At 41.7% G+C, this 14,896-nt stretch overlaps 1 protein-coding gene across 1 annotated transcript; it reads right to left on the reverse strand.

Annotated features, from left to right (window-relative positions):
- Nucleotides 1-11,917: 11,917 nt before the first annotated feature.
- LOC115101702 (tumor necrosis factor receptor superfamily member 6B-like) lies at nucleotides 11,918-13,827 on the reverse strand. The gene is made up of 4 exons (XM_029621170.2): nucleotides 13,696-13,827; nucleotides 13,077-13,488; nucleotides 12,747-12,929; nucleotides 11,918-12,437 (listed from the first exon to the last, which is right to left on the reverse strand). The coding sequence occupies exons 1-4, from the start codon at nucleotides 13,702-13,704 to the stop codon at nucleotides 12,166-12,168; spliced, it is 876 nt and encodes a 291-aa protein (XP_029477030.2). The 5' UTR covers nucleotides 13,705-13,827; the 3' UTR covers nucleotides 11,918-12,165.
- Nucleotides 13,828-14,896: the final 1,069 nt, after the last annotated feature.

Below are 14,896 nucleotides of genomic sequence, written 5' to 3' on the forward strand. Positions count from 1 at the left end.
ACTGCGTCTTCACGAAATACAAGTATTTTGAAAGTATTATTATAGAATCATTAAACAGTGAAGAATTGGCAGAAAATATCAATTTATATAGGTTGACAATACGTTTTCTTCCATTTAGCAGATTTTATTTTAAGATACATATATTAAACAATCTTGACCGTTTCAAAAAGTGCTTCAACATAATGGATAAGTGTAACTAATGTGTGTGTGATCAATCATGAGGACCCTATTTCCTGTAGCGCAATAAATCAATAAATGGACAAAAGAAAGTAGTGTATCTCAGACTGTGTGATACTTTGGGTGCATTAGTAAATTCACTACTTTCCCCAATGCTACACATTCCTTTGTCTCATGCCTTTCTGCACACTTCTCACACCTAGGAACCTCCTTCCTACACACTGCTGCTACATGCCCATAAGCTTGACACCTGTAACAACGTAATGTATTCGGCACAAAAGCTCGTCAAGGATAACTTAAAAATCCTAACATCACTTTGTTGGTCAAAGACTCAACATCAAAAGTCAAAAGAACAGATAACAACTCTTCTAGCAGAAACATAAACAATTATCACAAGACCACTTCTGGTTACCCTCACTGATTCCACAGCACCCAACTCTGTTTTCACCCACCCTGAAAACCCAAATAGATCAGCCAAAAGGCAAGGGTCCACTTTTTCCAAAAACTTCACTCGTACGTACCCTCACAGACTCATCTTTATCCTGACCCTCGATGCAGGCCTCAGGCTCCGAGAACTTCACCACACCTACCACCTCCAATACTTCACCCTCATTCACTACCATTTCTCCTCGTCTTCAGCTCACTCTGCTTACACTTTCGACCATTCTTCTTTAACAAACTCTCCTTTTTTTCTGCCATTTTTAACCGACTCAAGCTCACCCTCTACCTCCCTCTCTCTCTTAAGACCTCCTCTGTCTCTTTTTTTCACTCCATTCCTCCTCCTTATTCCAATTATGTATCTCCTTATGCTAATACTGCACTTCTCCTGACATATTCCCTTCTCAAGGGATGCCATTTAACCGGCTGTCACAATCTCAGTAGAATCAAATCCAATCAAATTGTATTTGTCATATGCGCCGAATACAAAATACATGCTTACTTACAAGCCCTTAACCAACAATGCAGTTTTAAGAAAAATAAGTGTCAAGTAAAAAATAGATAAGTACAAAATAAAACATTTAAAATTAAAGTAAGAAATACTTAAAGAGCAGCAATAAAATATCAATAGCAAGGATGTATACAGAGGATGTATACAGGGGTACAGGTACAGAGTCAATGTGCGGGGGCACCGGACAGTTGAGGTAATTGAGGTAATGTGTACATGTAGAGTTTTTTTCCCCACCTTTATTTAACCAGGTAAGCTAGTTGAGAACAAGTTCTCATTTGCAACTGCGACCTGGCCAAGATAAAGCATATCAGTTCGACACATACAACAACACAGAGTTACACATGGAATGAACAAAACATACAGTCAATAATACAGTAGAAAAAAGAAAACAAAGTCTATATACAGTGAGTGCAAATTAGGTCAAATAAGGGAGTTATAGGGCAATAAATAGGCCATGGTGGCTAAGTAATTACAATATGGCAAATAAACACTGGAATGGTAGATGTGCAAGTAGAGATACTGTGGTGCAAAAGGAGCTAAATAAATAAATACAGTATGGGGATGAGGTAGATAGATGGGCTGTATACAGATGGGCTATGAACAGGTGCAGTGATCTGTGAGCTGCTCTGACAGATGGTTCATAAAGCTAGTGAGGGAGATGGGAATCTCCAGCTTCAGTGATTTTTGCAGTTCGTTCCAGGCAGTGGCTGCAGAGAACTGGAAGGAAAGGCGACCAGGAAGGAATTGGATTTGGGGGTGACCAGTGAGATATACCTGCTGGAGCGCGTGCTACGAGTGGGTGCTGCTATGGTGACCAGCGAGCTGAGATAGGGCAGGGCTTTACCTAGCAGAGACTTGCAGATAACCTGTAGCCAGTGGGTTTGGCGACGAGTATGAAGCGAGGGCCAGCCAACGAGAGCGTATAGGTCACAGTGGTGAGTAGTGTATGGGGCTTTGGTGGCAAAACGGATGGCACTGTGATAGACTACATCCAGTTTGCTGAGTAGAGTGTTGGAGGCTATTTTATAGATGACATCGCCGAAGTCAAGGAGCCGTAAGATGGTCAGTTTTACAAGCGTTTGTTTGGCAGCATGAGTGAAGGAAGCGTTGTTGCGAAATAGGAAGCCGATTCTAGATTTAATTTTTGATTGGAGATGCTTAATGTGACTCTGGAAGGAGAGTTTACAGTCTAGCCAGACACCTAGGTATTTGTAGTTATCCACGTATTCTAAGTCAGAGCTGTCCAGAGTAGTGATGCTGGATGGGCGGGAAGGTGCGGGCAACGATTGGTTGAATAGCATGCATTTAGTTTTATTTGCGTTTAAGAGCAGTTGGGGGCTACGGAAGGAGAGTTGTATGGCATTGAAGCTTGTCTGGAGGTTAGTTAACACAGTGTCCAAAGAAGGGCCAGAAGTATACAGAATCGTGTCGTCTGCATAGAGGTGGATCAGAGAATCACCAGCAGCAAGAGCAAGCAAGACATCATTGATGTATACAGAGAAGAGAGTTGGCCCGACAATTGAACCCTGTGGCACCCCCATAGAGACTGCCAGAGGTCCGGACAACAGGCCCTCCACTGAGCTTTATCAGAGAAGTAGTTGGTGAACCAGGCGAGGCAATCATTTGAGAAGCCAAGGCTGTTGAGTCTGCCAATAAGAATGTCGTGATTGACAGAGTCGAAAGCCTTGGCCAGTTCGATGAATACAGCTGCACAGTCATGTCTCTTATCGATGGCGGTTATGATATCGTTAAGGACCTTGAGCGTGGCTGAGGTGCACCCATGACCAGCTTGGAAACCAGATTGCATAGCGGAGAAGGTACGATGTGATTCAAAATGGTCAGTAATCTGTTTGTTAACTTGGCTTTCGAAGACCTTAGAGATGCAGGGTAGGATAGATATAGGTCTGTAGGAGTTTGGGTCTAGAGTGTCTCCCCATTTGAAGAGGGGGTGACCGCGGCAGCTTTCCAATCTTTGGGAATCTCAGACGATACGAAAGAGAGGTTGAACAGGCTAGTAATAGGGGTTGCAACAATTTTGGCAGATCATTTTAGAAAGAGAGGGTCCAGATTGTCTAGCCAGGCTGATTTGTAGGGTCCAGATTTTGCAGCTCTTTCAGAACATCAGCTATCTGGATATGGGTGAAGGAGAAATGGTGGGGGCATGGGCGGGTTACTGTGGAGGGTGCCGGGCAGTTGACCGGGGTAGGGTTAGCCAGGTGGAAAGCATGGCCAGCCGTAGAGAAATGCTTATTGAAATTCTCAATTATAGTGGATTTGTCGGTTGTAACAGTGTTTCCTAGCCTCAGGGCAGTGGGTAGCTGGGAGGAGGTGCTCTTATTCTCCATGGACTTTACAGTGTCTCAGAACTTTTTTGAGTTTGTACTGCAGGATGCAAATTTCTGTTTAAAAAAATAGCCTTAGCTTTCCTAACTGCCTGTGTATATTGGTTCCTAACTTCCCTGAAAAGTTGCATATCACGGGGCTATTCGGTGCTAATGCAGAACGCCACAGGATGTTTTTGTGCTGGTCAAGGGCAGACAGGTCTGGAGTGAACCAAGGGCTATATATATTCCTGGTTCTACATTTTTTGAATGGGGCATGCCTATTTAAGATGGTGAGGAAGGCACTTTTAAAGAATAACCAGGCATCCTCTACTGTCGGGATGAGGTCAATGTCATTCCAGGATATCCCTGCCAGGTCGATTAGAAAGGCCTGCTCGCAGAAGTGCTTTAGGGAGCGTTTGACAGTGATGAGGGGTGGTCGTTTGCTCGCAGACCCATTACGGATGCAGGCAATGAGGCAGTGATCGCTGAGATCTTGGTTGAAAACAGCAGAGGTGTATTTGGAGGGTGAGTTAGTTAGGATGATATCTATGAGGGTGCCCGTGTTTACAGATTTGGGGTTATATCTGGTAGGTTCATTGATACATTGTGTGAGATTGAGGGCATCAAGCTTAGATTGTAGGATGGCCGGGGTGTTAAGCATGTCCCAGTTTAGGTCACCTAGCAGCACGAGCTCAGAAGATAGATGGGGGGCAATCAAATCACATATGGTGTCGAGGGCACAGCTGGGGGCAGAGGTGGTCTATAGCAAGCGGCAACGGCGAGAGACTTTTTTCTGGAAAGGTTCATTTTTAGAAGTAGAAGCTCAAATTGTTTGGGTACAGACCTGGATAGTAAGACAGACCTCTGCAGGTTATCTTTGCAGTAAATTCCAACACCGCCCCCTTTGGCAGTTCTATCTTGTCGGAAAATGTTATAGTTAGGAATGGAAATTTCAAGGTTTTTGGTGGTCTTCCTAAGCCAGGATTCAGACACGGCTAGGAAATCCGGATTGGTGGAGTGTGCTAAAGCAGTGAATAAAACAAATTTAGGGAAGAGGCTTCAAATGTTAACATGCATGAAACGGCTTTTAAGGTTGCAGAAGTCAACAAATGAGAGAGCCTGGGGGATGGGAGTGGAGGTAGACACTGCAGGGCCTGGATTAACCTCTACATCACCAGAGGAACAGAGGAGGAGTAGGATAAGGGTATGGCTAAAGGCTAACAGAACTGAACGCCTAGTATGTTCAGAACAGAGAGTAAAAGGAGCAGATTTCTGGGCACGGTAGAATATATTCAAGGCATAATTTACAGACAAAGGTTTAGTAGGATGTGAATACAGTGGGGGTAAACCTGTGCATATAGTGATAATGAAAGAGATATTGTCTCTAGAAATAGCTTTTAAACCAGGTGATGTCACTGCGTGTGTGGGAGGTGGAACTAAATTGTTAGCCGAGGCGTGTTGAGCAGTGCTAGAGGCTCTACAGTGAAATAAAACAATAGTTACAAACCAGAACAGCAATCGACACAGCATGGTGACGTTAGGGAAAGGCATGCGTAGCCGGGTGATAATACAAGTCCAGTGCGTGGCTTCAGGCAGCTAGCGGCATGGGGCTAGCAGGCTAACAGAAATGCCTTATGCATACTGGCCAAAGAAATATGTTAGAAGGGCCTCTTAAACCAGCAGTCCAATGTGCTTTAGATAGCTAGCAGGCCGCAGATTAGCGGCTGTGCATTCAGGGGTCGTTAGCTATAATTCCAAGTGGATTTTTTAAAATCATAATAAAAATGTTTTTTTTTTTTTTTTTTTTTATGTTTCAGAGCTTGCGGTAGGAATCCGGAGATATGGAGAAGAATAAGTCCGACTAGCTCTGGTTTGAGTCGCGCTGTACAGACTGGTGAGAGTTGTCTGGGATAAAGGTAGCTGATGACCGCTAGCAAAGGATAGCTGACTGCTAGCTAGTGGCTTTGGAATGTTTTCGATGGGCCCCGTAAGCCAACAGTCCTTTGTGCTCTAGACAGCTAGCATTCAGGGGACGTTAGCTGCGAAGGTCGGAAGGTGAGAAGGTTCAGAGCTTGTGATAGGAACCTGGGGATATGGAGAGAAAAATAGGTCCGGTATGCTCTGATTGAATCGCGTTGTACAAACTGGCGAGAGCTTTCTGAGCTAGAGGTTAGCTGATGACCGTTAGCTGGCTAGTTAGCTGGCTGGTTTTTATGTTGGAGAGATTCCAGTATTAGAGCATCAGAGTTAAAGTGACTATGCATAGATAATAAACAGAGAGAAGCAGCAGCGTAAAATAGGCAGGGGGGGCAATGCAAATAGTCTGGGTAGCCATTTGATTAAATGTTTCGGTGTCATTTTGTTCTCTTGTTGTTTTTGTCATTCAGTGTTCTGTTCTATTACATAATGATGAACACTTTGGTCCTCATCTTCTTCAACCCACGACAGCCGTTACAACTGGGGGATTCCAGATTCTGTCAAAAATAATGTTCTTCCTACTTAGTAAAACAAATTTATATTTTACTACTAATGAACAAGGGGCAAACTAAAGACAAGACAACAAATATTAGATTTGACAATAATTGATTGTTGGTTATTGACAAGTATGTATATTGTTATTTACATGACCTTCAGTGAGTGGGTGAATCACTCTTGCATGTCTAGAAACCCTCGAGAGAAAATGTTGCATATCAAGAGATTGTCCATGTCGTGAGGACTCTCAGGTTTAATTGAATAAAATCTGTGCGTCTGAAATAGTCCATTGAAAGAGGGTAGCTGTTTGTGTCACTGTGTGGGTTAAGACTTTTGTGTATTGTGAGGATAATGTGCGCTATCAAGATTATCTTGTTTAATGATAGGCCCACCTGGTTTCATAACCACACATGCGTGCAAAGATTAAAAGGCAGCAGTGGCTGCTGTCAGTGACGTAACAAAGTAAGTAAGTGAATAGGTTTTGTGTGGGCAGACAAAGCATGGAGCCCGGTGATGTGTATGTAATTTGCAGGGGTGACTACTAGTGATCCAAACTCCATTTAGTCCCAACCCCGATCCTATCAATCCAACCCTGAATTAACTTTCTGTATCACTTTCAAAATAACTTGCATTACCTTCCAGTTTCTCCATAAACATTTTCTCCATTCCATTTTCATCCAAGCCCTAACCACAGTATTAAACCTATCAATCCAACCCTGAGTTAACTTTCAGTATCACTTTCAAAATAACTGTCATTACCTTCCAGTTTCTCCATAAACATAATAAACTAGAAAGTGAAAAAGAACACATAATAATATGCCAAGAAACATGCTGGATGTCTGGGAAAGTCTACACACCATTAAACAGGATAGCAAGAATCTGCAACATCCTGAAGTAACACTTTCCATAATAAACCACTTATAAGGTATTTCTAAACCGTTTGCTCACCATTTATTAATCACTACTCCCACATTTGTAAGCTAGTTATTCACACATGTATATATATTTCCTTGAACATCCTGTGTCCTGTGCTTGTTCTTTTGCCAGGTACAGCAGGAATGTCTACCAATGGCATGCTCATCTTTATTTTTTGAGAAATTACACTGGTCACTCAAAACCTTCATCAAGTATTCATAAAGTATGAATTGCACTGACTTTAGATTAGGGACTGCAAAAAGACTGGTTTATTCATGTGCTGAACACACAATGCATAAATGCCTTAGGAATGGTTTATGACAGACGTTTAAATGTTTTACTTCCTATAGATGTGAATGAATAAACACATTATTAGACAAAGTAGAAAATCACTGAGTAAATACCTTATAGATGAGCATTGGCTTACAATAATACCTTATAGCCTAACTACGTATTTCAAATTAGTTCATTTCAACTGTTTCCCCCTACACACTTTAGATAAGAGTGTAAATATTAGGCTACATGTAATTCAATTGAAAAAAACAGAGAAAAGGAGAGAGAGAGACTGCCAGTTCATTAATATTTTGGCTGTAGCCAATGGCTACATTAAGGAATTGGTGGTCTCTCTCATCCTCTCTCTCTCTGTTTTCTTCTACTGAATTCAATATACAACATTCTGTGTTTGTCAAAGAACAATGCTGAGACTATTTTTTGTGGACATGGGTAGATTTCCAGTGCTGTGCCCGCTTGACAGTGTTGTGTATGCGTATCTTTCTGCCAATAGGTGACGCACCTTTCAGTGAATGAAAAATGCGGGAGAAGGTGGGATTTTCCACTCTTCAGTGCATTGGCTATATGTAATGTAATCTGACATTAGAAGCGAATTAACATTGATAAAACAATGAAAATGCACAGACAGTCCCCTAATTCACCTTTATTGTTATACTTAAAGACTTAATAAAATAATTGTATAAATGTCAAGTAGATGGATATTGCCTAACCTATGTAAGCCAATCTAACAACTTGATAGGCTATATTACAAGTAGCCTCGTGTCTAAATATTCCTCCGAATCCCCCTTCCTGTCACACCCTGACCATAGTTTGCTTTGTATGTTTCTATGTTTTGTTTGGTCAGGGTGTGATCTGAGTGGGCATTCTATGTTGTGTGTCTAGTTTGTCTGTTTCTGTGTTTGGCCTGATATGGTTCTCAATCAGAGGCAGGTGTTAGTCATTGTGTCTGATTGGGAACCATATTTAGGTAGCCTGTTTGGTGTTGGGTTTTGTGGGTGATTGTTCCTGTCTCTGTGTTTGTTGCACCAGATAGGGCTGTTTCGGTTTTCCACGTTTATTGTTTTGTATTATGTTTAGTTGTCTTATTAAAAAACATGAACTTCAACCACGCTGCATTTTGGTCCGCCTCTCCTTCGACACAAGAAAACCGTTACACTTCCCTAATTAGCATACTATAGTAGGGATGAGTGCTGTGTTTGTGAGAGATTACAGATCATCTGCTGTGGTGCAGTCGAGGTAGGAAGAAAACAGAGAACGTCTCTGACATGGATCATATACTACTGACAGTTATTTTGTCTGTATATTGTATAAGTCGGTACATTTAGCAGCATCGGCCTCGAGCCCTTTTTTGTTTAACTTTTTCGACACCACCCTTCTGTTTTTATGTTTTGACTGAGAGACTGACAGATTCAGAGCAGGTCTCATTCTCTTTTGTGATGCGCGTTTGACTTTAAATGTGAATTTGTGCCACAGCTCAGCCAATCAAAAAACCGGGCCCACTGGTCAACCTATAAATAATTCATATTATTATTATTTTGTCAGTTTCGACCAGCTCACCCTAATAAAAGATAGTCCGGCCCTTCTGGCATTTGCCAAAATTGCTAGACGGCCAATCTGTAAAGTCTGCGTACTGGTGGCAGGGAAGTCAGGTGCAGGAGAGTGAACTTGGTATAAACGGAGCAGTTTAATGAATATACAAAAACTCAGAATACCAAAATATACAAAATAAAACAAGAGGGTGCAAAATCCATCGCACACCAGAACAACCTGCACCAACACACAACAAACAATCACCGACATGAAAATGAAGGAAACAGGGTTAAATACACAACATGCAATTGATGTGATTGGAACCAGGTGTGATGGAAGACCAGACAAAACCAATGAAAAATGGATCAGCGATAGCTAGAAGGTCGGTGACGTCGACCGCCGAACACCGCCGAACAAGGAGAGGGACCGACTTCGGCGGAATCCGTGACACAATCTGCCCATTGCTCCTACTGGTTTCAACAGCAGAGATGAATGCTATTTCAACAGTTTTAAATAGTGTATGAAATTCTTCCTGGAAAATTACCATCTTGTGTAAGAAAATTGTCTTGGAAAATTACCATAATACTTTTATATAATAACATCATAATGAAACTGAAATGTTGACCTTTGATGTTATGTCAAAGTTATAATTGAGATGATTAGGCTTCGAGTGTGTTTGATCAGTTTTCATGGGCACACTCTTTGTCACCGTCACACAGAGCCTTCGGAAAGTATTCAGACCCCTTAACTTTTCCCACATTTTTTTAGGTTACAGCCCTATTCTGAAATTGATTACATAGTTTTTTCCCTCATCAATCTACACACAAAACCCCGTAATGACAAAGATTTTTTTTATTTTTAATGTTTGCTCATTTATTTAAAGTTTAAAAAAATATATATTGCATTTACATACAGTTGAAGTCAGAAGTTTACATACACCATAGCCAAATACATTTAAACCTCAGTTTTTCACAATTCCTGACATTAAATCCTAGTAAAGAATTCCCTGCCTCAGGTCAGTTAGGATCACCACTTTATTTTCAGAATATGAAACGTCAGAATAATAGTAGAGAGAATAATTTATTTCAGCATTTATTTCCTTCATCATATCCCCAGTGGGTCAGAGGTTTACATACACTCAATTAGTATTTGGTAGGATTGCTTTTAATTGTTGAACTTCGATCAAATGTTTTGGTTAGCCTTCATCAAGCTTCCCACAATAGGTTGGGTGAATTTTGGCCCATTCATCCTGACAGAGGTGATATAACTGAGTCAGTTTCATCTGTCACTTCCTGATCAATGTCTTGAGATGTTGCTTCAATATGTCCACATAATTTTGTTCCTCATGACGCCATCTATTTTGTGACGTGCACCAGTCCCTCCTGCAGCAAAGCACCCACACAACATGATGCTGCCACCCACATGCTTCAAGGTTGGGATGTACTTTGTTGAAGCACCTTTGGCAGCGATTACAGCCTCGAGTCTTCTTGGGTATGACGCTATATGCTTGGCACACCTGTATTTGGGGAGTTTCTACCGTTCTTCTCTGCATTTCCCCTCAAGCTCTGTCAGGATGGATGGGGAGCGTTGCTGCACAGCTATTTTCAGGTCTGTCCAGAGATGTTAGATCGGGTTCAAGTCCAGGCTCTGGCTGGGACACTCAAGGACATCGAGAGACTTGTCCCAAAGCCACTCCTGCATTGGCTTGGCTGTGTGCTTAGGGTGTTTGTCCTGTTGGAAAGTGAACCTTCCCCCCAATCTGAGGTCCTGAGCATTCTGGAGCAGGTTTTCATCAAGGATCTCTCTGTACATTGCTCCATTCATCTTTCCCTCAATCCTGACTAGGCTCCCAGTCCCTGTCCTTGGACAAAGTCTTAATTATGGCTAAACCCTGCCCATTTCTACTATTTATTTTGTTATTATAAACCTAACCCTAACATTAACCCCAACCACACTGCTAACCTTATGCCTAACCCTAACCTTAAATTAAGATCCAAAAGTTAAATGTTTTTGCCAATTTTGTCTTTGTGGCTGTGTTATCAAATGTAAACAGACATATTGTGATGGGGATGTATTTATCATGCTACTTAAATATATAGACTCTGTGGGTTAAAAAATACCATACTTGCCCAGAGGAACCAGGGTGACCACCTTTTGCAGGGTGAGTAAGTTTCAACATAGTTATATGTAAATACCAAGAGTTCCAAGTCAAGTCAGTACATGCCACTGGGATAGGAAAGGACTAACTGGACTTTGACAGCCACATAAGTGGATTGAAATGTTTGAGCATTTGAGTTGTAGGCTGCAGTTGATTTGTCCTACTGCTGATTCTTAGCATTAGCAGTGGCTACCAGATGCCATTTAACAGCAGATTTCATGGATTTGTGGATTGAAATGTCTAAGAACTTTCTGTTGGAGGTGCCAGTGCTTTTGACCCATTACGTATAGGCTAGTGTTGATATTTAGTAGCAGTGGCTAATGTAATGCATGGAGACCATTTTTTATTTAACTAGGCAAGTCCGTTAAGAACAAATTCTTATTTACATTGACAGCCTAGGGAGAGTGGGTTAACATCCTTGTTCAGGTGCAGAATGACAGATTTGTACCTTGTCAGGTCAGGGATTCGATCGAGCAACCTTTCGGTTACTGGCCCAACGCTCTAACCACTATGCATGGCACACAACATGCTGATAAACCTACTGTTGTTAAATGTTTATTTCAATGCCAGGTGATAAGGTCATAGATGGAGAGTACCTGGTGGCTCATTTATACAACTTTTTTTTTTTTAAATATCAAATAAAGTTGTTTCATTTTCATTTAAAAATCGCACAATTTCATGCAAAATCTATGTAAATTGCATTTTTTTTTTACATCAAGTTCAAGATTCATAAATCACATTGCTGCTGTAGATTTCATTGTAGGTACAATTTATAATCAAATCTGTGCTTACGGTGGTTTTACAAATGAGGCCCTCCAGGTCTGTATGTTTTTATCAGGTGATGATGGGTATTCGTCAGAGTAGGTAGTTTAGGACTGGAGGATTATTTTTGAAAGTACCAGTGACATGCATTGCCATTTGAAGTGCAGCATGACCTTTGATGGAACATCAATACCTACACCTACAGAGTTCACCAACACCTACAGAGTTCACCAACACCTACAGAGTTCACCAACACCTACAGAGTTCACCTACACCTACTGAGTTCACCAACACCTACAGAGTTCATCTACAGAGCTCAATGCACTTGACACACATGTATGATGTTTTGAGTGTTTATTTGTTTTAAAGGACAGGGTCACAATATTATGGACAGTTTCACAATAGGTTGTTTTTCATCTTTGACATATTTCTGAAAAAGACAGACCTCACATCAGCAGGAACTGAAAAAATATACCTGTAATATATAGATATATATATACACACACACACACATATATATATAAATATAATATATATACACACACATATAGGCTTAAATAAAAAATACATTTTACAATATATTAGACCTATAAAGTCATATGAGGAAACCATTTGTTGACTTTACGTCTTAAATGGAGCAGCCCGTCTGTGTCCAGGATATCATGCATTCGATTCGCAAAAGGTTTGTTGTTGCGAGGTTTGTTCTTAATAGTTGTGAGAAGGTCTAGGACAGTTGACTTTTCTGTGAAGTTTTTCCCTGCACTCCTCCTGAGCACAGTCATCAGTCTTTTGTGCTTTCTTGATGTGAGGATCTGCAGTCCCAGGAATTCCATCAACTCTCCATCACAGATAGCTTCATCTGAGTGATTGAGAGAGAGTGATAGAGAGAGTGTGAGTGAAGGAGTGAGAGAGAGAAAGGAGAGCAACCAAGACCATATTAATTGACTGTATTCCAATAAATGAGACCACCATTTGTGATAAACAAAAAGGCTTTTCAGTCAGTTTTAGTAGGTAAGAAAGTGACAACAACATACAATTATTAAACTAGTCATTCAATACATGTTTTTTTAATGTGTATCCAAAAGACTAAACAACTGCATGGCCAGAATCTTCAAATCTTCAACATTTATTGTGGATTATACTGTTCAAATGAACATCAATCTCTCACCTTCCTGTGTTATCGAACCCCTCTTACAGGCTGAGCAGTAAACATCATGCCTGTCGTCGCCAGGTATAGTGGTGCGATCTGAAGTACACACAGTGAACGTCTGACATGATTTCCTGCTGGAGGAATCTGCAGAGAAGAAGCCCCCTCGGCAAGGTTCACACGTCACATCAGTGTATGCTGTTCCTAGAAAATAAGAATGTTGATCGTATAGAATGTATCATCCGCAAACCACAACAAAGGAAAACCCTGGTGGTGTGCAGAGTCAATTGGAAACATAGGGGTGGAAAATGCATGTTTATTATGAAAGCCTAACATTATATTATCACTTACCATTAGAGAGCACCCCTTCGCCGGGCAGACACCGGCTGTGCCTCGAACATGATCCATGTCTCATGTAAAACCCGTCCTTGCACTCGCACTTTCGGTTGTGAAATTGGGTGCACTGCACGCTGACAAACTGATCATCCGTGCAAAAAATATTGCAGTATTGACACCGCTCGATGTAGTTCCAGATTTCTGTGTAGTGGGACTTTGGGCAAGGTTCGCATTCTGTCTTGCTGTCCTTCGTGCAACGCATCCGTAAGTATGTTCCGGGAGGACATTTGTCGCATGTAAAGTAAACTCCTGTCACGTCATCTCTCCAGATGTAGGTCGGTGTAAGTGCGCCTGGCTCTGGCTCTGGCTCTGGCTCTTTGCCGCCACAGAGCGTGAATACCAGGAGCGGCAGAAAAAGATCGATCAGCTATTGGAAGAAAGAGCAGTGTTATACTTTAGAATCAATCATAACTTTTATGTAGGCTAGGTTACGTCTCACAGTATGGCTGTCCAATGCCATCAAATTACTATTTCATATGAGGCTATTCAGCTTCAAGAGTTATTGGCTACGGTATAATATACATTCCTACAGGCACTGAAGAGGCCGGTATATTTGAGTAGAGAAATAACTCACCAGATACATTTCCCTCTCTAGTCAGCTAGCAACTGGTTTGTTCACCGTCTTTCGAGTGGATAAATAGGGATGATGACTCATTTCTCATGCTCAGTTCTCAAAAACATCCTGCCTTTTCGATAGTCTGGAACATATCACATGGTGTTGTCATTGCTTGCAACGAAATCATGTGGGTTGATTCAACTCAAGAGACCACATAGGTCATGTTTGCGTACAAACAATTGTCATCTTTCTTCCTAAACCACATGCACCCTATTCTCCACAAGGGCCTGCCATCATTCACTTTGGACTGGACTGTGTTTACAGGCAGTAGGGCCTGTCGTCCTTCACTTTGAACTGGACTGTGTTTACAGGCAGTAGGGCCTGTCGTCATTCACTTTGAACTGGACTGTGTTTACAGGCAGTAGGGCCTGTCGTCATTCACTTTGAACTGGACTGTGTTTACAGGCAGTAGGGCCTGTTGTCATTCACTTTGAACTGGACTGTGTGTTTACAGGCAGTAGGCCCTGCTGTCATTCACGTGGAACTGGACTGTGTGTTGACAAGCAGTAGGGCCTACAGTCATTCACTTTGAACTGGACTGTGTGTTGACAAGCATTAGGGCCTACAGTCATGCACGTGGAACTGGACTGTGTGTTTAAAGGCAGTAGAGCCTGCCGTCATTCACTTTGAACTGGACTGTGTGTTTACAGGCAGTAGGGCCTGTCGTCATTCACTTTGAACTGGACTGTGTTTTTACTAGCCAGCCAACGTCTACTGAATAGAACTTTCGCATTCCGGTCGCATTCCGCGTCGCTCCACAGGTAGTATCACTTTTTCATTTCATTTCATTACAGTCCCAACGGTGTGATTTGTTTGATCGTAGCTAGCTACATAGCTAGCTACATAGCCGTCTTTGTTTCAAAGATAATTGTGTAGTCTAGAGCGATTTTCTAGGTTAGCTAGCCAGCTATTGTCGTTCTCCTAACGCAACGTAACGTAACCAACACTGCTAGCTAGCCAGCTAGCTCCCGAAAAGCAGCATTGTAGAAACTTCACACTCAACGGTACGACTTGATTAGGGTAGTGTCAACAACGCAGCTAGCCTACCCCAGCAGTACTCTATCATTTTAATCATTTTAGTCAATTAGATTCTTGCTACGTAAGCTTAACTTTCTGAACATTCGAGACGTGTAGTCCACTTGTCATTCCAATCTCCTCT

The sequence above is a fragment of the Oncorhynchus nerka genome, linkage group LG20 (genome assembly GCF_034236695.1).
Source record: "Oncorhynchus nerka isolate Pitt River linkage group LG20, Oner_Uvic_2.0, whole genome shotgun sequence".
NCBI classification, from domain to species: Eukaryota; Metazoa; Chordata; class Actinopteri; order Salmoniformes; family Salmonidae; genus Oncorhynchus; species Oncorhynchus nerka.

Bases quoted from the DNA above. Each gene is read 5' to 3' on its own strand.
- LOC115101702 (XM_029621170.2), bottom strand. The intron at 12,930-13,076 runs GTAAGTGATAAT...CTTATTTTCTAG, and splicing joins CGAAGGGGTGCTCTCTAATG to GAACAGCATACACTGATGTG. The intron at 12,438-12,746 runs GTGAGAGATTGA...TCAATCACTCAG, and splicing joins GGGTTCGATAACACAGGAAG to ATGAAGCTATCTGTGATGGA.